The 24,512-nt window shown below is 38.4% G+C and overlaps 8 protein-coding genes across 11 annotated transcripts in view; 3 read left to right on the forward strand and 5 right to left on the reverse strand.

Moving 5' to 3' along the window:
* The window catches only part of LOC104792516 (ABC transporter G family member 33), an 8,681-nt gene extending 5,649 nt beyond the window's left edge, over positions 1–3,032 (forward strand). The window contains exons 15-24 of the mRNA XM_010518694.1: positions 50–103; positions 182–304; positions 395–468; positions 577–909; positions 990–1,280; positions 1,431–1,514; positions 1,610–1,743; positions 1,842–2,069; positions 2,157–2,583; positions 2,669–3,032. Coding sequence (XP_010516996.1) covers positions 50–103; positions 182–304; positions 395–468; positions 577–909; positions 990–1,280; positions 1,431–1,514; positions 1,610–1,743; positions 1,842–2,069; positions 2,157–2,583; positions 2,669–2,935 — 2,015 coding nt within the window. The 3' untranslated portion in view covers positions 2,936–3,032. The remainder of the gene's footprint in view (positions 1–49; positions 104–181; positions 305–394; positions 469–576; positions 910–989; positions 1,281–1,430; positions 1,515–1,609; positions 1,744–1,841; positions 2,070–2,156; positions 2,584–2,668) is intronic.
* LOC104792515 (ecotropic viral integration site 5 protein homolog) lies at positions 3,193–8,832 on the reverse strand. 4 transcript variants are annotated; one of them, XM_019246958.1, is made up of 19 exons: positions 8,655–8,832; positions 8,197–8,266; positions 7,006–8,025; positions 6,806–6,937; positions 6,601–6,714; positions 6,423–6,481; positions 6,252–6,318; positions 6,114–6,165; positions 5,916–6,008; positions 5,736–5,819; positions 5,257–5,654; positions 4,972–5,033; positions 4,796–4,865; positions 4,424–4,504; positions 4,243–4,344; positions 4,027–4,151; positions 3,717–3,798; positions 3,379–3,564; positions 3,193–3,276 (listed from the first exon to the last, which is right to left on the reverse strand). In XM_019246958.1, the coding sequence occupies exons 1-18, from the start codon at positions 8,699–8,701 to the stop codon at positions 3,412–3,414; spliced, it is 2,811 nt and encodes a 936-aa protein (XP_019102503.1). In that variant the 5' UTR covers positions 8,702–8,832; the 3' UTR covers positions 3,193–3,276; positions 3,379–3,411. The 4 variants fall into 4 exon arrangements, with proteins under 4 accessions (XP_019102503.1, XP_010516989.1, XP_010516992.1 ...); XM_010518687.2 differs by lacking the exon at positions 8,655–8,832 and adding an exon at positions 8,349–8,637 and having other exon boundaries at positions 5,916–6,165; XM_010518690.2 differs by lacking the exons at positions 3,193–3,276; positions 8,655–8,832 and adding an exon at positions 8,349–8,637 and having other exon boundaries at positions 3,336–3,564.
* Positions 9,248–11,135, reverse strand: LOC104792517. Its single transcript, XM_010518695.2, has 4 exons — positions 10,789–11,135; positions 10,571–10,680; positions 10,328–10,469; positions 9,248–10,088 (listed from the first exon to the last, which is right to left on the reverse strand). Exons 2-4 carry the CDS (start codon positions 10,612–10,614, stop codon positions 9,696–9,698), a joined length of 579 nt encoding a protein of 192 aa, XP_010516997.1. The 5' UTR covers positions 10,615–10,680; positions 10,789–11,135; the 3' UTR covers positions 9,248–9,695.
* LOC104792518 (pentatricopeptide repeat-containing protein At2g37310-like) lies at positions 11,757–14,009 on the reverse strand. The gene has a single exon (XM_010518696.2). The coding sequence runs from the start codon at positions 14,007–14,009 to the stop codon at positions 12,045–12,047; it is 1,965 nt and encodes a 654-aa protein (XP_010516998.1). The 3' UTR covers positions 11,757–12,044.
* On the forward strand, positions 14,080–15,718 carry LOC104792520 (pentatricopeptide repeat-containing protein At2g37320). The gene has a single exon (XM_010518697.2). It carries the CDS (start codon positions 14,155–14,157, stop codon positions 15,673–15,675), a length of 1,521 nt encoding a protein of 506 aa, XP_010516999.1. The 5' UTR covers positions 14,080–14,154; the 3' UTR covers positions 15,676–15,718.
* LOC104792522 (protein ALUMINUM SENSITIVE 3-like) lies at positions 16,074–17,186 on the forward strand. The gene is made up of 3 exons (XM_010518699.2): positions 16,074–16,440; positions 16,506–16,751; positions 16,837–17,186. Exons 1-3 carry the CDS (start codon positions 16,180–16,182, stop codon positions 17,149–17,151), a joined length of 822 nt encoding a protein of 273 aa, XP_010517001.1. The 5' UTR covers positions 16,074–16,179; the 3' UTR covers positions 17,152–17,186.
* On the reverse strand, positions 17,196–19,623 carry LOC104792521 (serine/arginine-rich splicing factor RS2Z33). Its single transcript, XM_010518698.2, has 7 exons — positions 19,491–19,623; positions 19,085–19,199; positions 18,570–18,609; positions 18,331–18,426; positions 18,049–18,236; positions 17,877–17,969; positions 17,196–17,704 (listed from the first exon to the last, which is right to left on the reverse strand). Exons 2-7 carry the CDS (start codon positions 19,189–19,191, stop codon positions 17,371–17,373), a joined length of 858 nt encoding a protein of 285 aa, XP_010517000.1. The 5' UTR covers positions 19,192–19,199; positions 19,491–19,623; the 3' UTR covers positions 17,196–17,370.
* Positions 19,998–22,466, reverse strand: LOC104792523 (ABC transporter G family member 2). The gene has a single exon (XM_010518701.2). The coding sequence runs from the start codon at positions 22,317–22,319 to the stop codon at positions 20,067–20,069; it is 2,253 nt and encodes a 750-aa protein (XP_010517003.1). The 5' UTR covers positions 22,320–22,466; the 3' UTR covers positions 19,998–20,066.

Genomic DNA, 24,512 nt, shown 5'->3' on the forward strand with positions numbered 1-24,512 from the left:
CTGAACTATGATGATTACATGTATTGGGTCTCATTATGTGCCTTGTTTGGTCTCACTGTTATCTTCAACACCATTTTCACTCTAGCTCTGAGTTTCTTGAAATGTAAGTATATCCAAAGATTGTCACAAACACAAACCCACAATAAAAAAAAAACTGACGAGCTTCTTTAACACATGACAGCTCCCACATCATCTCGTGCCATGATTTCCCAGGACAAGCTCTCTGAGCTGCAAGGAACAAAAGATTCATCAGTCAAGAAGAGCAAGCCACTAGATTCCACAATAAAGACAAACGAGGATTCAGGTGAGATATGTTGTCTTTCTTTATTCTACTCACACAAACTCTTCCTTTTCCAGTCTCCATCAACCTAACAATGCCTTCGCTGATCAACAGGGAATATGATCTTACCTTTTAAACCCCTCACCATAACATTTCAAGACTTGAACTATTACGTCGATGTCCCTGTGGTAACAAGCTTCTGTACATTCTTGGTTAATTATAATAATAAAACCAGTTTCAACTTCAATGACCATCAAAGAGAGAGTAATACATGTCTGGCTATTTGCTAATCTCAGGAGATGAAGGGTCAAGGGCACAATGAGAAGAAGTTACAGCTTCTCTCAGACATCACCGGAGCTTTCAGGCCCGGAGTTCTAACGGCGTTGATGGGAATCAGCGGAGCCGGTAAAACCACATTACTCGACGTTCTCGCCGGAAGAAAAACAAGCGGATACATCGAAGGAGAGATCAGAATCAGCGGTTACCTTAAAGTACAAGAAACGTTCGCACGAGTCTCAGGCTACTGCGAGCAAACAGATATACACTCACCAAACATCACAGTCGAAGAATCCCTAATTTACTCAGCTTGGCTCCGTCTAGTTCCTGAAATCGATCCCAAAACCAAAATCGTAAGCCCTAATTCTACAGGGCATCATCAACACTGTGACCTAGAAATCGAAATAAAGAAATCATCTGAAAATTCGTGCAGAGATTTGTGAAGCAAGTTCTGGAGACGATCGAGCTTGAAGAGATCAAAGATGCGTTGGTGGGAGTGGCGGGAGTGAGCGGATTGTCAACGGAACAAAGGAAGCGGTTGACTGTAGCGGTGGAGTTGGTGGCGAATCCGTCGATCATATTCATGGACGAGCCGACAACAGGGCTGGACGCAAGATCAGCCGCTATTGTAATGAGAGCTGTGAAGAACGTAGTTGATACTGGACGAACCATTGTTTGCACTATTCATCAGCCTAGCATCCACATCTTTGAAGCCTTCGACGAGGTCAATTTTTTCAATATTTATTTATGCTTAAAGCTTATTCATATATTAATAAGCTTTAAGCATAAATAAATAAAACATATATGATATGAATATTTATTCAATATTTATTTCCTGTATTCATATCATATATGTTTTATTTATTATGTTCAGTTGGTTCTTCTGAAGAGAGGTGGTCGCATGATTTACACTGGACCACTCGGACAACATTCATCTTGTGTCACTGAGTATTTTGAGGTTACCTTTCTACACAAGTAACAAAAGTCAATTATACTGGATTCTGGTTGTTTTGTTAGTAATCTTTTCAGTTTTGTTGGGGGGTAAATAAACAGAACATCCCTGGAGTTGGTAAAATTAGAGACAAGTACAATCCAGCAACATGGATGCTAGAGGTCACTTCACAATCTGTAGAGACTGAACTCAACATTGATTTTGCAAAAATCTACAACGAATCAGATCTTTACAAGTGAGTAGTATATATAGATCTTAGTTACGGCTAGATTTTTGGTTCCTTTTATGATGTAACTAATGAGTAATGAGCTTTATGTGTTATTGTTTCTACAGGAGAAACTCAGAGCTTGTTAAAGAGTTGAGCAAACCGGATCCAGGGTCAAGCGATTTGCATTTCAAGAGAACTTTTGCACAAAACTGGTGGGGACAGTTTAAATCTTGTTTATGGAAGATGTGTTTATCTTACTGGAGAAGCCCTTCTTACAATTTGATGCGAATCGGTCACACTTTAGTCTCTTCTCTCATCTTTGGTTTACTCTTCTGGAATCAAGGGAAAAAAATGTAAGTTACATATAATCCATTTGAAATAATTCCAAGATTTATTATACTGTTTTTAGTAATTCACTTTCTCTTTGTATGTTTCTGCAGAGACACTCAACAGAGTTTGTTCACAGTTCTAGGGGCAATTTATGGTCTAGTCCTCTTCGTGGGGATAAACAACTGCACGTCAGCGTTGCAGTATTTTGAGACAGAGCGTAATGTTATGTACCGGGAAAGATTTGCAGGAATGTACTCTGCGTTTGCCTACGCATTAGCTCAAGTTGTGACTGAGATTCCTTACATATTCATCCAAAGCGCAGAGTTTGTGATCATAATATATCCTATGATTGGTTTCTATGCGTCTTTCTCTAAAATGTTGTGGAGTCTCTATGCAATGTTCTGTAACTTGCTCTGCTTCAACTACCTTGCATTGTTCCTCATCTCCGTCACTCCAAACTTCATGGTCGCAGCTATTCTCCAGTCGCTTTTCTTTGTTACTTTTAACCTTTTCGCCGGATTCTTGATCCCACGACCAGTAAGATCTTTATCTTTGATCATCATCTTTGATCTTTTACCTTATTAGATACTTAATAGTGTTTTATTGATGATGTATAATGCAGCAAATACCAAAGTGGTGGGTATGGTTATACTATATAACCCCGACATCTTGGACGCTCAACATGTTTTTCTCGTCTCAGTATGGTGATATTCATCAAGAGATCGATGCATTCGGAGAAACCACGACGGTTGCAATATTCTTAGAGGACTATTTCGGATTCCATCATGAGCGTTTGATGATTACAGCCATTGTTCTCATCGCATTTCCAGTTGCATTGGCTACTATGTTTGCTTTCTTTGTTGCCAAACTCAACTTTCAAAAACGATGATCAATTAAACAGTTCATATACCAACACAAGCTTTTCCTTAGACCATATGATAGACAATGTACCAACCACTACAAAAGATATAAAATGTACTTAAATATGGATTGTTTTGTTTTTTCTGGTGACAGTTTTAAACTATTCTATTTATAACTGATCAAGAAAATTGAACAAACCTTTACTTCATTGTTTTGGAGTTTTGCAGGTATCAAGCTCCTGAAGATGAAAGCTTGAGGAAAGCAAATTTTTCTGACAATAGCATTAGCCTCTTAATCTATAGTTCAAACCCCAAACTCTTCCTTATGACAGAGAGACAACGGGAGAATATCTTTAGCAGCTTCAAGATCCTAAGAACACCATACCGATACGTTTTTCAGACGCCCTCTGGGTAGTTGCAGAGAACTCATAGGAAGGTGAATATGATGATGCTAGAAAGCTTTGAAAATTACCTAAATGTTCAGCAGTTTATGACTCTTTCTCGGTTAACGTCTTGTCTCAGGATTTAGAAGATCTTCGGTTTTGCTTTCTTTTGATACATTGCTTTCCTGCCCTGAAACACTATCTTTTGATGGAGATTTGACTTCAGATGTTGCATTACTAGTGTTATCACTATTTGATTCTTCAGGCTGTTTTGCCTGTTACAAAAAAAAGAAAAAAACATTACATTGATAGTTAAGATAGATCAGACATATCATCTAAGTTTGTGGAAATGTAAAGATGGAGAGGAAAAACAATGCTAAGTCTAAGCAGAATATTTCATTAGCTAGATTGGCATTAAGCACTTCACCTTGTTCCTGTCACGCCAGCCTAGCCCAAATGATAGGAAGCCTGTCCTCTTTTTAGGGCTCTCCGGTGCAGGACGAGGAAACCTATACAACGTTGAAGAGGAAACAATATAAGAATTATCTTCTTAAACAGCATTGACTTGAGCAGTAGTACAATAACAAACACATCATAGCAAATGTAAAACTGAGTGATGTGTATCTATAGAAACAGGTAGATTCTGTTTTTGGTATGTTACCAAAGTTTTTGGAAGATTTATACAGAATCAAAGCAGCCAAATAAAACATAAAGATAGGATCTGGTTTTTGAAGTACCTTGGAGATGATAATGCTTTATTTTGACCTGATTCATATTGCAAAGTAGCTTCGAGAGTTGATTCTGCTGTAACTAGTTTCTTCTCCATCTGAGCTAGTTGAGTTGCAAGCTTCTCATTTTTTTCCTGTACTTCCAATAATTTCATCAAGCTAAGATAAAAGATGATGTATCTCTGATTGAATGTTTGAAGATGCAAAGTGAGATGGCCAAAGCACCTGAAGCACATGTACTGCATATCTTTGTGCAGCTGCATCCTGCTCTGCACTTATCCGAGCATCTTCTGTAAGCTTTTGGTCTTGTTCAACTTTCATTAAGACCTGAAGCACGCGTCACAAGGTAGATTAAAACACCGACAAGTGCAGAGCGCTTGTGGAAAACTAAATATATGAAACAGACCTGAAGCATTGCCGTTTCTTGTTCTTTCTTGTCAGAAAGAACTTGTTTTAGTTCTCTCACTTCCTTTTCAAGTTTTTCAATCTGTAAAATTAAAGGTTTAGTTTTTAGTTTAATCAGTATCAATAGATACAATCCCCTCCCACTAAGTTCCAAAATAAAATATACTCCAATTTGACCAAGAAATATATTTGTCAGTCTTTAATGTTTCATCAACTTAAGATCGTTTAGAGCCTAACGTTTGGAAATCTACAGTGTCCTACTGAATGCACTATAAGAGAGATGAAGCAAAGTTCTCAAGATACAGTAAAACCAATCAATGATAGTAGTTCCTCAAGCTATTAACATTATTGTTTTGAGGAAGTCTAGATTTACCTTTGCACTTAATTCCAATCTGTTATCTTCTTTGACCATCTCCATCAAAGCTACCTCTAGTTCATCAGCTCTACATGAAGGAGTTATATATATTAGGATTAAACTAGTATCAAAGACAATTAAGTTTAAACTCCTTGAATAACGAAAAATAGAATGGGAAATAGAGTAACAATAACCTCATCACAGCTGATCTTTTCTCCTCCAACAGTCTGCATAGTTCAACCTTCATCCATACCACCTACACAATAACTGTTATGGGTGAAATTTAAAAAGAGTTGCATACTGCTCATACTTAGTCAACTACAGAAGAACATGAACTCAAACCATATTACCTTGAAATTTACTACCAAGAACAAGATATAGTATATGTATGAAGCATATGATTATCATGAATTATTAGATGATGGGCTAGCTCTAAAGAACAGGACATAAAACAGAGAGTATGGAACAAAAAAAATTACCTGTTCTTGAAGATCTGGTAAAGAGTCTACTTCGGAATCAACATTTGCGCCATCAAGAATCAGAGAACAACTAGGCGAACGAGATTCATCATCACCATCAGTCCTTTGAGTAGGCTTTTGTTCATCTAGTATAGAGCCTTCATGTTTAAAACTATATAACTTAGAAGCCAATCCTTTTTTATCCTTCCAGACTCGACCCTTCTGTAATCTTTCCTCGACAATCTCTAGTACCGCAGGTCTATGTATTTTCCTCAGCTCCTCTAGTCTAGCTTCATTCGTCGACATATAACCCATACATGCAGTCAAAACAAGTTGACTGCTATCAAATGTTGAACTAGCGAAGCTTTGTAGTGAAGTAATAGCATCTCCTGCATCTTTTGTAGCCACTATTGCAGGACCTAAAGAAATATAGAGTGAATGAAACTTGTTTCCTTCAAACACACACATTTGATATACATACAAAATTATATCAGCAATACCATATAGTTCCATTAAAGCAAATGCTGTTCGAAACAACACTACACGGTTTCCTTCAAAGAGAAGCACATCCCACATCCGCAGAACTGAGACAAAAAAAAGAACACATCAAAGATGAAATACAACTTCAATCCTTTTGACATAACATGAATGCAGAAACTTCTTTTTGAAATAACTCTCACCACATTCCCAGGGAATAATGTTGACAAAAATAGATAGAAACCATGGCCCAGAGATCCAAGCTACCTGCACTCCCAAGTAATCCAGATGATTAACTGCATCAGGAGGATTATTGGAATAGAAGAAACGATCACATTGCTCTGTATAAGGTGGAAATATATATATAAAGAGGAACTTGAATATAAGATGAGAAAACGAACCGAGTTTTGGAAATCTTTCTCGCATCAACTCTTCAAAGACTAGTTGATCAACCTAAGAGAAGTAGGTAGATTCACAATGGTAATACAGAAATGTTGTAAGGAGACATAATCAGAAAGCCTTTTGGATGAACTGTTTACCTGAGATTCTATCATCTCTTCTATATAGTAGCCATCAAAATAATCATCAATAATCCCAACCAAAGTCCTGAAAATATACAGTAAAGCAAAAATCAGCTCATTGTGACACTCAGACAAATGCATATGCCAGATTTCAAATACAGAGAAAAAAAAAAAGCTTTATCACTCTACCAAAATGCATTTTCCTCTGGCATCAATAGAAGCAACAGTCCAGCAAAAAAGTTCATAGCCTGCAGTTTTTACAGGATCATTGTTAGCTTAGCCTAGTAACAATTAATAATGCTATTATGCAAAATTCCACCACCAATGGAGTAAACATGACTAGAGATGCACTATAGGACCAAGTCACCTGACAGTACCCAACGGATGGGTTGTGACAAGCATAAGCTAGAAGTATCCGCCTTAAGGAATCTCGACCATTTTCATTCAAAGCAGGGTGGCCTGGGAATGTCCGAGGTATATCCTGTATAGTGATGGTCATGATGGCAATAAGAAAACTTCCAGATTCAAAAGACTGAGTGCCAAATCCCAACAAGCATTTCTCTAAAGCAAACCTTTTCAATTTGTTTTTTCCACTTTCTTTGGACGTCAGATGAGCTTTCATCAGAGTTAGTTATTTGGGCCAACAAATCCTGATAGTACCTCTCAACTCGTCTTGCTTTTACACCTACAAAGGCTTGCCAGACCTGTAAATGCAAATGTTAGAACAAGAAAAGTCAATTTATTCAGTGAGATAGTTAAGTATAACCTTTACCTCCCCTCTGAGATCCTTTGGCACTCCCAAACGAACAAGTACCTCAAGTTCTTCATACCAAGGGGAAAATGGCTCTGGAGAAACACTACCCTGAGCATCATGTTCTTCTTCTTTTATCGAATGGGATCTACTTGTGGAAGCCTCACTGTCACGGTCATTCTCCCCAGAGTTTTGTTCAGATTCTTCAATGGAAGCTAACGATTTGTGTATCGATGAAGCATGGTCCTCAACTATAGTCTTCTGCTTGTTTTGCATAGACTTTACATTCTTAACACGAGAACACATCATAGCCTCAATAGACGCAAGACAAGGTCTAATATGAGCCCATTCGATAACTGAACGGGACTTTGTTTCTTTTTGTGCTTTTTCATCATCCAATCCACATTTATCTGCTTCTTCCACAAGCTTTTCTGCCTCATTCTCTTGTTGAATGTGTACATAATCAATGGATTCTTTTACTGACTGAGATTTTTTCTCTTCATCAGATTCACTTTCAACTGAAGACTCCTTCTCTTTCTCAGATTCAAATCGCTCATCCACATCTCTCACAGATTCACTTTCAACTGAAGACTCCTTCTCTTTCTCAGATTCAAATCGCTCATCCACATCTCTCACAGATTCACTTTCAACTGAAGACTCATTCTCTTTCTCAGATTCAAATCCCTCATCCTCATCTTTTACAGATTCACTGTTTCTTCTAAGACTCTTCTCCCTCAAATATTGGTGCTCGTCAACAACATGTGCCTCCTCAGCTAGCTCCTTCTCTTTTGAAAGCTCACCAACTGTTTCAGTACTATCTTTTTCAACATGTTGCACTTCTAAACCACCAGATTTACAAGAACCAGAATCATGTTTGTCATTTCTTGAATCCTCCTTTGAAGCACTCTCCTCTCCAAAGTCAGAGTCATCATCAGTCGGTAATGTATCCTGAAACTCCTCTTCTGAGGAACAAGGATCAGCGGCGCTGTCTTGACGGTCAAGAAAAATCTTCCATTTCTCAGCTCTCTCTGTCTCTTCCTCCTATTCCATTAGTACACAATTTCGTAAGTTGGAATGTAGAAACAACACACAAGCCCCATACACATTTTGATTTGACATACCACCACATACATGAATTCTAATGCCAAGTTTTTTCATCTACTAAATGATCTGAGAAAGCAAATGAAGCATGATGAGCAAGAAGAACTCAACTGTATAAATGCTAAGGTATTCTTGATATCTCTTAACGTGTTGAGGTCTCAAGGCAAATCCATAGGCGTCCCTGCAGTGCCAATCAAAAAAATTCTTCAAATAACTTATGATAATCACAAAATTACGAAATGATCATTTGAGAAAGTAATTACCTGGAATCTACCTCCAGTGAGCGTTTGCTCACCAAAGATAACAACATAATATTTCACAAAGAAGCCTATTTCTAATTCCCATAGCTTTTACTTTACATTACCACACCGCACAGTACTACTCACAAATCTCAAATCCATACACAGTTTCTAATGATTAATTAACAACAACATTAAACGATGATAATTTGATATCAAAAGAAGAAAACAAAAGCTAGGATCATCGGTTTCGTTTGGTACTGCGATTGAGAGAAATCGTCAACGAGAGAGATTACCGATTAATAAAAACATATTAAAAAAAATTATCACCTGTCTCTTAGATAGTTGTGGACGACAAACAAGTGTTTCTCCGTCATGATCGGTCATGCACGATCAATTTGTTTTCGTTTTCCAGCAAAAAAAAATTAAAAAATTATATTGAAAAAAAAAAGATGAATTTCTAAACGATTATAGAAAAGATATCTTCATAAATCATAACATTCGTAGTATCAGATAATTCATAACGTTAATTCTATATTTAATTAATTTAGAACAAAATTTTCTGTCTGTTTCTTACAAAAAAAAACTCAAAAATACAAAACCTAGCAATACTATCTACTTTTATCCACATGGCGTATTATAATTGGATATTACTTAAGTTTGTAAGTCCACCTACACATGACGTGGACAAATAGAAAAAATAATGTAAATTCATAAAACATTATGAACAAATATGCAATTGCAATGAAAAATATGAATAATATGTAAAATCTAATAGACCTTTGAACTCATTTTTCTTTGGCCATTGAGAAATTTTTACATATTATTAGTCCAAGTATAGATCGGACATGAAGAAAAGATAGAGGCCAAGAAACGATTGCAATGAAAAAAATATACTGCTTCCTTTTGTTCGGTCTCATCGATAGGTTCCAAGAAACGTCACTTTCGTTCTTTGGTAACAAAAAAAAAAACACAAGAAGAAAGAGACATAACATTATGTCATGTGTGTCGTGTCGTCCTCCCAAACTCTACTAATAACACTTTGAATTTATTACTATCAAACTCTACATGTGTCCTAAAGCCTAATCAAATCGCTTTATTCACATGGCCTCTCTCCTTCCATTACCTTTTTGTATCAATGAACCCACATTTGTCTTTGATCTCGGCTTCTCTCTTCTTCTTCTTGTTCATTACTATCTCCATTACCACCAATTTCCTCAATATATTGAGCTTGAACTTGGATTGGTGATTAACAAAAGTAGTACTATATACTATATAGTATTAGTAACTTTATGATATCCACCATGAGAAATGGTTCTGTTTCAAAGTTGGTTAGGGGAGGATAAATGGATATTCTTGATTCTTGAACCCTTAAGTTGCATCTGAGCACCAAGAGAACTCATTACCAGCCTGTGATTCTTCTTCATGACTTGAGGTTGAAGCAACAACACTTGCTTCACCAGAAGAAACATCTTTGAGCTTTGAACCTGAATCATCTTCCATAGAAGCAACACTGTCAGTTGCATGATCACTTTTCTTTTCTTCCGCAGCTCCCTTTTCATGATTTTCTTCTTCTTCTTCCTTGGAGGCCGAAGTGCAAACCGATGATACACAAGAAACTTCAGATGAACTCAATTGATCTGATCCCTCCGAACTGTGTGACCCTTTAATAAATTTAAGTTTCTTCATCAGATGCTTTAGTCTCTTCTCTGCTTTTTCCCTTAATCTGATCTCTTCTTTCAGATTACGCTCCAACTCTTCCATCTGTTTCCAAGATATCAGTAAAGGTTGTCTCTTGAGATAAGAGAAAAAATCAGCTTTTTACTAAAGCCAGATCAAAACTAACCACTTTAAAACAACACTTTTTTTGGTCGTCCAAGAAACTAAAACAGAGTAATTAGTGATACTCTCTTCATAGTTAACTGACTAGAATGACTCTTTCATGGTTCTTGATCAAACACAGTTTCCTAAAAAGGAATGAAACTTAGGATTTTATGATTTACCTTTCTGGTAATAATCTCTGCCTCTTCTTTGGCAGATCTTGAAACTTGCCTCTCTGCAAGTAGTCTCCCTCTTAAACATTCCACAGTTCTCAGACCTTCCTTTTCTTCTTCTTCTTCCATCTTCTTACTTGCAAAATTTGTTCTTAACCAAACAAAAGAAAACACAAAAGTAGTTCCTCAGTCTCTATATAAAAGCTCTTAAATCACATATGTATATCTATATAAGTAGAGAGAGAGACTCACCTGCATTTTGTGTTGTAAATGGAGTGATCAATGGTCATACTCATACTGTTTTTATCATTCAACAACCAAAACCAAATTGGTAAAATCTTAAAGTTCAACTTCAGAACTAACTGCAAAAAAAAAAAAAAGAGAAGAAGACCTATGTATTGTTAGATCATGTCATTTAATGTTACATTCAATAAGGACCATATCAACATCATACTTAAAAATCGACTTACCTCGACACTCTTCAAAACAAAATTTTCAAAAATACTTCCAAGTTCAAAGAAAAAAAACAAAAGATCCAGATTCAAATCCAAATCCCCTGAGACTTGAAGAGAGGAGGGAAATGAACCTAAAAACCCCCCAAAATTTTGAAAAACAAAAAACAGAATCTGTCGTGTAGGGACAATAAATAAGTTGATTTGTAAGCAAAACGACAGTGTGGGCTTGGACTTTTGTTGCCTGCAGCTCCCGTGAGTTGGTAAAATCTCTCACTTCTCAAGACCCTTTTTAAAACATATCACTGTATTGAACATTTTTTTACTGCATAGTTTGCATATATTATCTTACATAGACAAATATACATGTGCACAAGAGGAATCATCCTGATTGTTTATGCTAAGGATTAAGATATATAAATCCATAAACCATAATGTTGTTCTTTGACGTTAATTCCAAAGAAAAAACCATTATTGAAAGTCTTCACTGTTTTTGTGACACGATTCTAGTTTTACCAAGTGTCACAAAACTCTTTGTCAAAAAGTAACTTTTCGTTTTTGTTTTTAATGTATCGGTTGCATTTATATGCCTACTTTATTTCTGTGTTCTGATTCTTGTGTTGTGCGGCATTGCACTATTTGTTGATGTAAAATATTGAAAACAGAAATAAGTTTCAGACAGTACTGTAATCGAATAAAAATTAAGGAGATGAGAAAATTCTTGTGACCCTCCATAGATCTGAGAGTAAATCATTAGAGGTGGTCACGCTGAAATATTAATGCTCTCACCCAACCTTACACTACATAATTTTGTTGGTTTACTTTACAAATTAGATATGCATAGCAATACGCAAAGACAAATTAAGTGATTAGTGATTAGTAGTAAGTAAGATAGAGGTCACGTGTACTTTACTCTGGGACCAAAAATTAACTAGCAAAATAACCATTAATCATAATAATGCTTACTTTGTGAACCAAACAAATGATGAATCATAAAAAAGTGATGTTCTTATTCTTATTAGCAACCCTACCATTTCAATCAAAATCACTTCATTTACTCTCAAGTTGAAGCTTGGGCTTTGCTGCTTCTATCAACTATTCAACCCCATGTGTGTTCAATCACAACTACAAAAATCATGGGGAACAAAATCATTAAATAGCAACTCTTTAAAAAGCCCCAAAAAGAACAAATCATCACTTACTGTAGATGCCCCCTAGAAAAAAAACTTTGAACTTCATGGCAAGAAAATGCATAGGAGATACTTAAGAAAGGATCAATAAGTTTCATCAAGCTCTTGTTTCATGATATACTCTTTGTCGCTCATTGACTCAAGTAAACCCTCTATTACATCATACATCTCTTCGCTTCTCTCACACGAACTGTCTTTCGCAATGAAACTACGTAATCCTTTATCAGTTTCGATCCAGCTAGTTCCAGGGATTTTCTTCAATCCAATTCTGGTCATCTTATCCCTTACATTTTCCGCTTCTTCCCATCTCCCTGCTTGAGTGTACAAATTCGCCATGATAGTGTAGTTCCCTGTATTTTCAGGTTCCATCTCAAATAAGCGATCACAAGCAAACCTAGCAATCTCCACATCACCAAGAACTGAAGCTCCATTCAACAATGCACCCCACACTTTAGCAATCGGTTCGATTGGCATCCTAGCAATGAACTCCATTGCATTCGAAAGTTTTCCAGCCCGGCTGAGAACACTTACCATACAAGCATAGTGCTCAACTCCAGGCTCAATGTCATACTTTGTTACCATAGAATCAAATATGTCCTGCGCCTTATCTGAATCTCCAGAGTGCGCAAAAGCTGAAAGAACAGCTGTTAGTGTGACATTGTCTGGCTTAGTTCCAAGACATTGCATTTGTTCAAACAGTCTACAAGCAGAATCAGAGTCCCCATGAACAGCATATGCTGTTATAATTGCAGTCCAAACGATCAAGCTCCTCTCTTTACAGTTATCAAAAACCCTTTGAGCTCCTGGCAAAAATCCTAATTTGGCATAGTTATCTATGATGGAGGTAGTCACATATATATTGCTGTCAGCACCATTACGGATAGCAAAAGCGTGGATTTCCTTACCCCCTTTCAGATTTGAACTATATGTCAAAGAAGGAAGAAGGCTCGAAAGAGTCACTGTGTTTGGCCTAGAGCCACATCTTATCATCTCCCTAAATGAGCTTATAACCTCCTCATGATGATTGTTCTGCATAAGACCCGAAATCACAGCATTCCAAGTACTCAAACCAATGTTTTCCATCTCACTAAATAAAGCCATTGCTTCATTGACAAGACCATGAGCCATATAACCTGAAATGATAGCCCCATGCGTAACAGAGTCTTTCTCATTCATTTCATCAAACAATGCTCTTGCATAATCCAAGCTACCACATTTAGCATAAAACCCAATCACAGCATTACACAAGGATAAATCCATCTGAATATGATTCTCAATCATCTTCTTGTGAACTTCCATCCCGAAAACAAGATCACTTGATTGTCCACAAGCCTGCAATACGCTTATTACAGTGACTCCATTAGGCTTCAAATCAGGGCAACGTAACATCCTTTGATACAACTCTTTACAGTCCTCAAAAGACCCACTTTGAGAATACCCGGAAATCATAGAATTCCACGAAACAACATCTCTCTCAGACATTTCATCAAACACTTTCCTCGCAGACTCGATGTTATCACACTTTGTATAGTACGTGATCATCCCATTGCCCACGAAGACATCGGAATCAAACCCACCTCGAATAACAAACCCGTGAACTTGTCGAGCCAGTGAACCAAACAAAAAACCATCATAACCGGACAGGGCCTTCAACACACAAGAGATACTAACAGAATCTGGTCTGGCGGCACCGGAAGAGCCATTCCAAGACAAGAACAACGAAAAAGCATCGTAATACATCTCACGCGAAGTATACGCGATGAGAAGTGCATTGTAAGAGAAAGCATTCCGAACGGTAATTTCGTCGAACACATGGAGTGCTTGGCGGAACCGATTCTCCCTGGTGTAAAAATTGATGAGCTTGGAAGCGAGGAAGTTGTCAGGCGTGACGGAGAAGACGACAATGCGCGCATGAAGCTGAAGCGCGTGGAGAGGAAGTCGGTGACGGGTAGTAAAGTGCTGGATGAGGTGGCCGTACGCGCCGCCGTCGACCGCCGCTTTGTTTAGCAAGCCTAGCAAGGCTCGTTGAATTTCGAATCCCAACTTCATTCATATCTAACCAAAAAGCTAAACGGGAGAAAATAAACAGCATCATTATATACCAAAGCAAGTTAATGGGTCTGTTTATGGGCCTTAAGCCCATATTTATATACATATTGACCGATGGAATCGACTTGTCTTTTTTTTCAGTTTCATGTCTTGTCTGAGAAAACATCATTGTAGAGCTTTCAGTTATATTCAATCTCGATCTAGCTACACTCGATCACTGAATCGTGATTTAACCAAGGAAGCAACTGAAGTCGAGAGACGAGCTCGTGCACTGAGAGTTTTAGATATCATATCTTCGAAATCTGGTGGAGCATCATCGAATCGTCAGAATCATTTTGGTTTCGTTCAGGAATTTCTACAAACAGATTCGAGGCGATTCATAGGTTCAGCGATTTCAGATGATTTTGATCTCTCGAGAACCAAAAATGGCGTTTCGAGCGTGCTTAAAGAAGTTATGTTAGAGGGTTCTTCAAGCTTTGTCAATGGCGGTATGCAGCAGCGTGATGGGTGGAGTTTCGATGCTTATGGTTTATCGTCCGCCGTGAGGTCTTGTGGGTCGAGTGGTGACTTTAGAACAGGTTATGGGTTTCACTGTTTGGCGATTAAAGGTGGGTTTATCTCAGATGTCTACGTTGGAAGTTCTTTGGTTGTGTTGTATAGAGATTCTGGTGACGTGGAGAGTGCACATAAAGTGTTTGAAGAAATGCCTGAGAGGAACGTCGTTTCGTGGACGGCTATGGTTTCAGGGTTTGCGCAGGAATGGCGTGTGGATCTCTGTTTTAAGCTTTATTCAAAGATGAGAGATTCAACTTCTGATCCGAATGATTATACATTCACGGCTCTCTTGAGCGCTTGCACGGGAAGTGGAGCTCTAGGGCAAGGGAGAAGCGTGCATTGCCAGACACTTCGAATGGGTTTTAAGTCGTATCTTCATATATCAAATGCTCTGATATCAATGTACTGCAAATGCGGTGATTTGAAGGATGCTTTTCGTATATTTGACCTGTTTTCGAACAAAGACGTTGTCTCTTGGAACTCTATGATTGCTGGTTACGCGCAGCACGGCCTTGCAACGCAAGCAATCGAGCTTTTTGAAGTAATGATGCCTAAAAGCGGAACAAAGCCTGATGCAATCACATATCTAGGAGTCTTGTCATCGTGTAGACACGCGGGTCTGGTTAAAGAAGGAAGAAAGTTCTTCAATTTGATGGAGGAACACGGCCTGAAACCAGAGCTCAACCATTACTCTTGTCTGGTAGATCTTCTCGGGAGATTTGGCTTGTTGCAAGAAGCCCTGAAGCTGATCGAGGACATACCAATGGAACCAAACTCAGTCATATGGGGATCTCTGCTTTTCTCTTGCCGTGTTCACGGCGATGTGTGGACTGGAATCAGAGCTGCAGAGGAACGGCTGATGCTTGAACCTGAATGTGCAGCCACGCATGTTCAGCTGGCGAATCTTTACGCCAGTGTCCAATACTGGAAAGAAGCGGCGACAGTGAGGAAGATGATGAAAGATAAAGGACTGAGGACGAATCCAGGTTGTAGTTGGATCGAGATCAATAACAATGTTTTCATGTTTAAAGCCGAAGATGGTAGCAACTGTAGAATGCCAGATATTGCTCTTGTTCTTCATTGTCTTGTAGATCACATGGAGTTCCTCTAGATTAGTCTTGTAGTATATATACCAGATCCAGATATTTTCTTTATATATTTTGGCCATTAACGTTTACAACAAGACCTAGTACTAGTGAAAATAATTTATAATTACGTAATGAACACACATTAGTTATTTAATCAACCAGGTAATCAAATGAATATAGCTGTATAAGGCGGTAAAATGCACCAAGAGTTCTCTAAAACCCTCTCAGCTCTTTTGACTTTGTTCTAAATGACGTATTTAATTTTCTTGAATTATTATAATGAGTTTCTTGAAATTTTCTTTGGTTTATAATAAAATATCTCTGGTATGAGTTCGCACGAATAAAAGGAATCGAATCTATAATTTTTTTCTTTCTGAAAAGGAAGGATATTAAACATAAGCTGAAGAAAATAAAGAAGAAAGTGTTACTCTTTCCAACTGGTCCTCTTTTAAATACCCTTCTCCACTACTACCGCACTCATAAGACGACGACAAAACAAAAGTAGAGGGCGACACAGAGAGGGAGACATGGATCTGGATTGGGAAGATTTTTTCAAGGATTACGAATGGCTCATCGTGTTTCTGAAAGGCATGGTGAAGCCTGCCGCGGCGCTCGCGGTTGTTCTTTTGGCTGTGGTTCTTTCCTACTCGCAGAACCTCTCTTTGGAAGGAGAAATGATATACTCTGTTTTCAGATCGTTTGTTCAGCTCTCTGTTATCGGATTTGTCCTTCAGTTCATCTTCAACCAAGAAAACTCCGGCTGGATCATCCTCGCTTATCTCTTCATGGTCAGTTCTCTGTTTTCCTATATATACTTCTTTATAGTTTCAATATGTTTGACCAATCCGTACAGGTCTCTGTCGCCGGTTACACTGCCGGAAAACGTGCTAAGCACGTGCCACGTGGAAAATACGTAGCCGGAGTATCTATCCTCGCCGGAACTTCAATCACGATGTTCATGCTCGTTGTCCTCAACGTCTTCCCTTTCACTCCGAGGTACATGATCCCAGTCGCCGGAATGATGGTCGGAAACGCCATGACGGTCACCGGAGTTACAATGAAACAGCTTCGAGATGATATCAAGATGCAACTCAACCTGGTAATTAAAAAAAAATCCTTTTACAACCTAAACCGAACCAAATTCTCGGTTAAATTAGATTTTCCGGTTCAATCGATTTGTTTAGGTGGAGACAGCATTGGCACTAGGAGCAACGCCAAGACAAGCGACGTTGCAACAGGTGAAGAGAGCATTGGTGATATCTCTATCTCCGGTTTTGGATAACTGCAAAACCGTTGGGTTGATCTCTCTACCAGGCGCAATGACTGGTATGATAATGGGTGGTGCGTCGCCTCTTGAAGCTATTCAGCTTCAGATCGTAGTCATGAACATGATGGTTGGAGCAGCCACGGTTAGTAGCATAACCTCTACGTATCTTTGTTGGCCATCCTTCTTCACTAAAGCTTACCAGTTACAAACTCATGTCTTCTGCTCAGATTGAAATTTTTATAAATATCCATTCTCTTAACAACAACCTTTGAAAACTTGTTTGAAACAGAACACATCCAACATTATGTCTTAGATAGAAAAATTCTTGATAACATGAACTTAAAGGGTTCCAAAGCAAACACACTTAAACGAGAAAAGAAGTATCTAGCAGTCGGTCGATCCAATAGTACACATACTAACACCTGTAACCTGAGGCCTTGAGCCATCAGAGTTAAGGGGACTCGCTTCCTCTAGGGGAAGCACGGTTTGGCTCGTAATCATCATCAACAGGGCTACGGTCCTCTCTTGGGCTGTCACCGCCGGCTCCAGAGTTTCTGCCATTCTCATTGTCTTGGGGGCTACCACCATCACGGTCTGAACCATCTTCCTTCTGAAGCTTTGGAGATGGTGGCGGGCTCCCATCAATGATCTTTGGGCTGCCTTCATCATCAAGAACCGGACTACGATCTCGGCCTCTTGGTGAGAGAGAGTCATCCATTCGCTTCGGACTGCGTGATCTCTCCTCCACACTCCTCTCTCTTCTTCTCACCGGGGATCTTGATCGACTGATCATAAAGAAAAGAAGAAGTCAATCAGAGTGCTATACAATTAAAACCATAGACAAAGCTATAGAAAGCAGTTACTCAGATACATGCTATTAAGTTCATATCAAAAATCTAATGCCTGCAAACCAAGAAGTTGAAGATAACAAGCATTTTTAAGAGGGAAAAGACTAACCTGTAGCTTCGGCTAAGACTCCGGCTTGGGCTTCTTCTACGACGAGGAGGAGAACGGGATCTTACAGGTGACCTGGAGTAGCTTCCACTCCTCCTGCATACAATTCACAAAGAGTTATAAAAAACCGGAAGGATAACAAAAATTTCACTTTTTGATAAGAATGTTTAAGTACCTAAGCTTCTTGGGGCTGTTTTTGCAGTTTCTCTCAATGTGTCCTCTCTCTCCACAACGGTAACACTTGTTCTTCCAGTCCCCTGCTGTGCAGTCTCGAGCCCAATGACCGTCAACACCACAGTTAAAACAGCGACCAGACCCAGGAGGTGGGCCTCTGCTATCATAATCCCGAGAACCACGAGGTGCCTATCATACAAACATGATATCCATGACATTAGCATCAACCAAACATATAAAACAAACAATAGATCATGAACATAGAAAACCAAAAAAGACTCACCCCTCTGGAAAACTCCACAGTGATGCGACTTCCATCAAAGTCGCGTCCATCCAAGTAATGTCTTGCGTCATCAGCATCACGGGGATCACTGAATTCCTGTTTCAAAATTGTTACGACGAAAACCGCATGCACAGTGTGAACTTACCCAAAATTATACTTACTTGTTAGTATAAAACAAAGCACATGACAGTTTTATTGACCAACAAAAACCTCAGGGTAAAAAGAGAGATTTTACTTACAACAAAAGCATAATCTCGCTTCATATCCACATCGCGAACTCTGCGGAAGAAATTGTTGGCAGAAAAGTAAGGCCATCACATCATAAGTACTTGGTAAACACCATTTAGAGACTGAGTCTCCGTTTCCATCAAAACACACACACAAAAACAAAATCAACAAACAGAATCGCCAAGGCGGCCCCCGGCCCTATACACTTGGCAAGAAATTCCACCAAGTCCACCCATTCATCAAACACCTCCAGGTTAGGCATAATCCCAGAGACCTTCAATAAGATCATTCAAGTTAAAAACATACACTAAACCTAGATTTCACAATCTTCCCCCCCCCCCCTCGACACTACACTTAGGTGTTAAAGTTTCTGCATATTGATCCTCACACAATAGCAAACAAATTCTAAGAAAATACGAAGAAAGCACACTGAGATTGTCATTTAACCCCCATAACGTAAAAAATCAGATTACTTTCATCATCATAAGTAGAGCGAGAGAGAGAGAGAGAAGAGTCCTTCAATTACCTTCCAAATCTGTCGAAAAGACGTTCAAGGTCTCGGGTACGAGTACGAGATGATAAGCGACCAACGTAAAGACGAGTGTTCCCATAGCGATCATCGTAGCGAGGCATTGTTCAAACTACACACAAAAAGGACAAAAGAAACCATAAAATTTTGAGCATTACCACTGTATAACAAGAACACGTCAACAACAACAACTCCAACTAACCCAAGACCTAAACAAAAACCGCCCAGAAGAGTCAAAATTTCAATCGAACGTCACTCAATCAAGATTCAGAAAAGAAAAATTTAACCGGAAGGAAAGACATGCACCGCAGATTCATCAAACCGAAGTAAAAACGTAAAATTGGAGAACGGAAAACACTAAATCTCAATCAGAATCATCAAAATCAACACAGATTCACGATACCTGGGGGTGATTGAAGGAGAGCACTGCGTAACCTGTAAACCCTAATTTTCGGAACGAAAGGGGGAAGAACAGCGTATGGTAAAGCAGAAAGCCTGGTCTACATAAAGTATATAAATGGGCTTCAGACAGAACCGACTAGATCCAAATACGGGTAGTCATTGGTGTTTGTCTCCTCAATCAACCGGTATAAGGCGTTTAGCCAAAAAAAGATAAGAATCGAAGATGTCATGTTACCGATACTTACCATTTTGCAATCTATTGGGCCTAAAACTATATTAAAGCCCATTTATAGCAAAACAATTTTTTTGGAAAGTATACAATTATAGATTTTCAAAAGAATAGGTTTGCAATTTTTTGTGTTTAATTAATAATTACAATTGTTACACTCTCTAATCACAATTGATCAAGTCAATATGTTAAAATTATTCATATGTATTTAAAACATTGAATAAATTGATTAAATATAAGTTTATAATGAAGAAATACAAATATTTTAGGTGGTAAAAAAAGAAAATAAATTACATATTTTATTTTTTCCTGAAATTTCACAAAACAACCAAAAAAAAGGTTAAACAATCACCTCCGTTTGTTCTTGCTCCCAATCAAGAGTGTAAAATAAAACAAAACCCTAAAGAAGAAACCCCATGCAACCGTGATCCACAAACAATTCCATTTACTTATATCCGTAATCCCTTGCTGCTTCAATATATCAATCCCAGTCGTCACACACGTCTCCGCCGTCACATTGATCCCCAATACACCGCTCATGCTCTTCAACAGAGTCAGTTTCATCGCCTCGGAGACCTGCCCCAGCGGCGAGTTGTCAAATATCTGAACTCCTCTGACAAAGCATTTCGTCGGATCTTCGAATTCGTTCTGCAACACTCCTTCGTAAGGGTATTTCACTAAGGAGAGGTAATGAAACCAGATCCAGTAGAGTGGGATACGATCTCTGGAGATGAAGAATCCGGAGAAGAGGAGGAAGTAGGCTAAGATCGCTACGACGACTGTGAATCCGAGCATCACGTTGGAGACAACTCCGGAGAGGAACGTTACGAAGGAGCTTCCTGCCCAGAACGAGGCGAGGATCGTGAGGTAGAAGAAGAGGAACCCGCTGGATCCACCGGCGAGTCCAACTGCCCAGAACGTTGTGGCGGCGAAGCTCGCGGAGAGGAAGATTAAAGCAGGGATTGAGATTATGGATTGAGAGAGAACGTATGAGGATCTTCGGTAAGCGTTGTAAGCTGTTTCTCTCATGAATATGTAACGTTCTTGTAAGAAGACGGGGATAGCTTCAGCACATGTGTAGAATGTTGTGGACATTGCGAATGCGAAGAACCCTAAACGTTCTTGGACTCCTTTTGGGGAATTGTCTAGATTAGTGAACATTGTGGCTAAGATGATTCCTGTGACCATTACGGCTCCTAGCCGCATTGCCAAGAGCTCTGGTTGTCTTCTTGAGTTTAGTATAGCGCGTTTGCCTATGACGATCATTTCGATCCAGAAAGGGTTTGCGAATGTTTGGAATGAGGTTGTTAGGTTTGATGTGTTGTTTGTTGCCCCTGAGACAAGTTTCCCTCTAGAGATACTTGCTGTTATCGCTTCTTTGAGGGTTACGTTGGTGTTTCTGTTGTTATAGCTTGGTGCTTGCTTTGCTCGCCATTGCTTGTGGAACTCGACGAGTGTTTTGGTTCCTTCCGCTGAGTTTTCTAGCTCACGGATGAGATCGAGTGCGAACTCTGTTTTGTTCTCGTTTTCAGGAATCGGGTGCTCGAATTCTGAGAAGAACTGAGGGAGATGTGTTGGTGAGCCGCTGTAGACCGTGTTACCTCTTGAAAGGAAGATTAACTTATCTAGCAAACCCATGATTCTGTAACTTGGCTGATGGATCGACATGATAACTATGCTGCCACTTTGTGCGATTCTCTGAAGCACTTTGATAACCATGTATGCACTAGTGGAGTCAAGTCCCGAGGTTGGTTCGTCGAGAAAGAGTATAATCGGGTCATGGATTATGTCGATTCCAATTGAAACTCTTCTCCTTTCTCCTCCAGACACACCTCTGTGGCCTTCATCACCAATCACTGTTTTTGCAGCGTTTCTTAAGCCTAGTTGGTCAATCAGAGCTTGAACTCTTGCTTTCTTCTTTTTCTTGGAGAGTGAACGAGGGAGTCTGAACTCTGCAGAGAACATTAGAGTTTCCTCCACGGTAAGCATTGGGAAGAGAAGGTCGTCTTGCATCACGTAAGCCGATATGACTTTCTGTAGACGGGATTCAAGAACTTCTCCGTTTAAGGTGATAGAGCCTTTGAGACTGTCTTTTGCGATCCGGTTGGCTAATGCATCGATTAGTGTTGATTTACCAGAACCACTAGCTCCAAGAACCGCCATCATCTCCCCTTCATGTGCTTCACCTGAAATACTGTTCAGTAGTATCTTAGTGTTCACGGAGGAACCATTTCGTGACTTCCCGTAGCAAGCAAGGGGATTGAACCTCTTCTGGCTCTTCACACTATAGGTCAAGTCGTTAAAAGAAAGAACAAACGGGGAAGATGATAACGAAGAAGCTGGAGCTGAAGTCCATGTATCGAAAGATGATGCAGAAGAAGTGATAGGTGAGGCCATTTCCAGTGTCCGGCGAGTTGTACTTTGGTCATTCCTTGCATCCTCCACGTTCATAAGAAGCTCCGCGAATGTGACAGAGACTCTAGGCGTGTCTCTTGGACATCTTTGAGGCTCCATGGACGTTTGGTTCACATAAAACAGAGGAAGATCATTGTTGCTAGTTACACGTTTGGATGGAGATAATTTACCGAGCAAGCCAGACATTTTCTATGTTTTTTTCTTCTTCTTCTTATATTTTTCAGGTTAAATGGGTTTTACAACTCATACCCACAAAGAAGATATGAATACGAATGATGAGAGAAACTATATAAGGAAAAAGCTTTCGTTAGAAGAATGAAAGAGATACGAAATGGTCAAAATAGTTGGTAATCTATCTCTTAAGTGTCTAACGATTTCTTTTTGGTTTTGTATATATTTTTGATGTAATGTATTAACCTAAAAGTATTTGGGTTGGTGAGAAGTTGTACAAATTAAAAACCCCTTCTCTGTTTTTCGTCATGTCTATTAGCTTAAGCTACTTTCAAAATTTGCTATTTTTTAGTGTTTGTTTAATAACTTGGGTTTCGTTACACGGGTTTTATGCGGTTGGAAAAAAAAACTATAATAGTACTATTAGTACATATGGTGTTGATGGTTGAGAGAATTATGTACATCGAAATTTAGTAGATGTCCAAATCGTGTTAAACCAGCAAACTCGTACCTATCATATGATAATAATGATATAAAATTGTTGTTTTTTTTTCTTCTATCAACATCTCACCACTTCTCGAAGACTGTCTTGTGTTTTTTTAGCTGACATTCCAAAACTAAAGAGAAAACATGTTTTTGGTCTAGCAAACGAAAGTCACCTTCCCTTTTCTCAATCAAAACACTAAATAAATAAAACTGTTAAGCTAATTGACCTATTTTATTTATAAAACATCAAATAATCTCCTAACTTATTTGTAGTTTAGTTTGTATTTGGTTATAACTAAACATGTTATTTGGTAACATTTATTGTATGTAGTCTATGTATATTCATTACATGTTCAGAATCAATCACATACATGCGTGGCAAGATATTTTATTTTAAAAACTGCAAAGACTAGACCTTCAACATGTTCAAAATAAAAGAAACTGATTTAGGACTTGACTGGTTCAAACACAAACACAGCGTTTGCCGTTACGATTGCGGAAAACTGCGAAAACAGGTGGTTGCGGTTTCAAGCGTTATTAAACATTTTGAATATAACTTCTTTAGTGTTTTAAAATAGGTGCATTTGCGGGGGTCTTACGACTGGTTGACCAGCGGATGCAATAACGGTTAAAACATAATATATATGTAATATATAATTATATAAATGTTTAATTATAATTAGCTATCTTCCAGCAGATGCAATAGCGGGTAAAATTTTTGTATTATAGTTGGTTAATCAGCTATTTTCAGGTTTTTGTTAATTGGAATCTTATATTCTTATAATTGTTTATTTTCTAATCTTCTCAATCATATTCATACTTTATTTTCTCTTATCTTTAAATGGATACAATAGCTAGGTAGAACAGATAAGAAAAAAAAATCAGTACAATTAATATGTTTTTTGTTTAAAAAAAAAATCAACCGCAATCGTCCACAACTGCAAACGATTGCGAAAAGAAACTTTTAAAATTCAATGGTTTCAAGCGGTTGGAAACGGTTATAAGCGGTTTGTGTGATTGGTACTAACCACTAGCAACCGCATTCATTCGCAAACGCAGCGTTTGCAGAAGATAGTGGGAGAACCAATTAACACCTTAAAAGAAACAAAATTTACAATTCAAACTGATGGGCATGTTGGACAGTACACCTACTCCTCTCATTAATCAGTACTCCTCAACAAATATAAGCTTTAAAGTCTAACATTATTACAGTAGGTGTCCTGTGCAACATGCCTATATTAGTGATTAGTAATTTTTTGGGAAGTATATAGCAAAATTGGACAAAGAAAAGTCATTGGAACAAAATTAAATGTGGATACGACTTCAATAGTATGATGATGAGTGGGCTACACGAAAACACAAAAATTCTAATTACAACATAATAGGATAAGCTCAACGTGACGAAGTAAGCATATAATACATATCCCCCAAAAAATGCTTAATATAAGCCTAACGTGGAGAAGTAGGCATATAATGGTTTGGTATGGCTGTTATATCTGTTTTTGAAGACTTTATACTATACGCTTCACAAATAGGACCTAAAATGATGAGTACATTTCATTTACCTATTCTTACAAGAAATCTCATAACCCTCAGAAAAAGAATTGTCTTACATATTAATTGTTGAATCATGATTCATGAGTTCTCTTATTAACAAATGTTCACATGAGAGTCAATGCGTTCTCGTAGGTTCTATTGGTCGAACTGTAATGTTCTTAGAAA

The sequence above is a fragment of the Camelina sativa genome, chromosome 6 (assembly GCF_000633955.1).
Source record: "Camelina sativa cultivar DH55 chromosome 6, Cs, whole genome shotgun sequence".
Lineage (NCBI taxonomy): Eukaryota > Viridiplantae > Streptophyta > Magnoliopsida > Brassicales > Brassicaceae > Camelina > Camelina sativa.

Coding starts and splice junctions, on each gene's coding strand:
- LOC104792518 (XM_010518696.2), bottom strand. CDS start 14,009: ATGAAGTTGGGATTCGAAATTCAACGAGCCTTGCTAGGCTTGCTAAAC.
- LOC104792521 (XM_010518698.2), bottom strand. CDS start 19,191: ATGCCTCGCTACGATGATCGCTATGGGAACACTCGTCTTTACGTTGGT. Junction 18,427..18,569: donor AGCGAGATTATGCTTTTGTT/GTAAGTAAAATC, acceptor ATTTTGAAACAG/GAATTCAGTGATCCCCGTGA. Junction 18,237..18,330: donor CTGTGGAGTTTTCCAGAGGG/GTGAGTCTTTTT, acceptor TTTGTATGATAG/GCACCTCGTGGTTCTCGGGA.
- LOC104792520 (XM_010518697.2), top strand. CDS start 14,155: ATGTCTTGTCTGAGAAAACATCATTGTAGAGCTTTCAGTTATATTCAA.
- LOC104792517 (XM_010518695.2), bottom strand. CDS start 10,614: ATGAGTATGACCATTGATCACTCCATTTACAACACAAAATGCAG. Junction 10,470..10,570: donor ATTTACAACACAAAATGCAG/GTGAGTCTCTCT, acceptor TGTTTGGTTAAG/AACAAATTTTGCAAGTAAGA. Junction 10,089..10,327: donor CAGAGATTATTACCAGAAAG/GTAAATCATAAA, acceptor TCTTGGAAACAG/ATGGAAGAGTTGGAGCGTAA.
- LOC104792515 (XM_010518687.2), bottom strand. CDS start 8,395: ATGTTGTTATCTTTGGTGAGCAAACGCTCACTGGAGGTAGATTCCAG. Junction 6,319..6,422: donor CCAGAGGAAAATGCATTTTG/GTAGAGTGATAA, acceptor GTATATTTTCAG/GACTTTGGTTGGGATTATTG. Junction 3,799..4,026: donor AAAGCATTATCATCTCCAAG/GTACTTCAAAAA, acceptor AACGTTGTATAG/GTTTCCTCGTCCTGCACCGG.
- LOC104792523 (XM_010518701.2), bottom strand. CDS start 22,319: ATGTCTGGCTTGCTCGGTAAATTATCTCCATCCAAACGTGTAACTAGC.
- LOC104792522 (XM_010518699.2), top strand. CDS start 16,180: ATGGATCTGGATTGGGAAGATTTTTTCAAGGATTACGAATGGCTCATC. Junction 16,441..16,505: donor TCCTCGCTTATCTCTTCATG/GTCAGTTCTCTG, acceptor CAATCCGTACAG/GTCTCTGTCGCCGGTTACAC. Junction 16,752..16,836: donor TCAAGATGCAACTCAACCTG/GTAATTAAAAAA, acceptor CGATTTGTTTAG/GTGGAGACAGCATTGGCACT.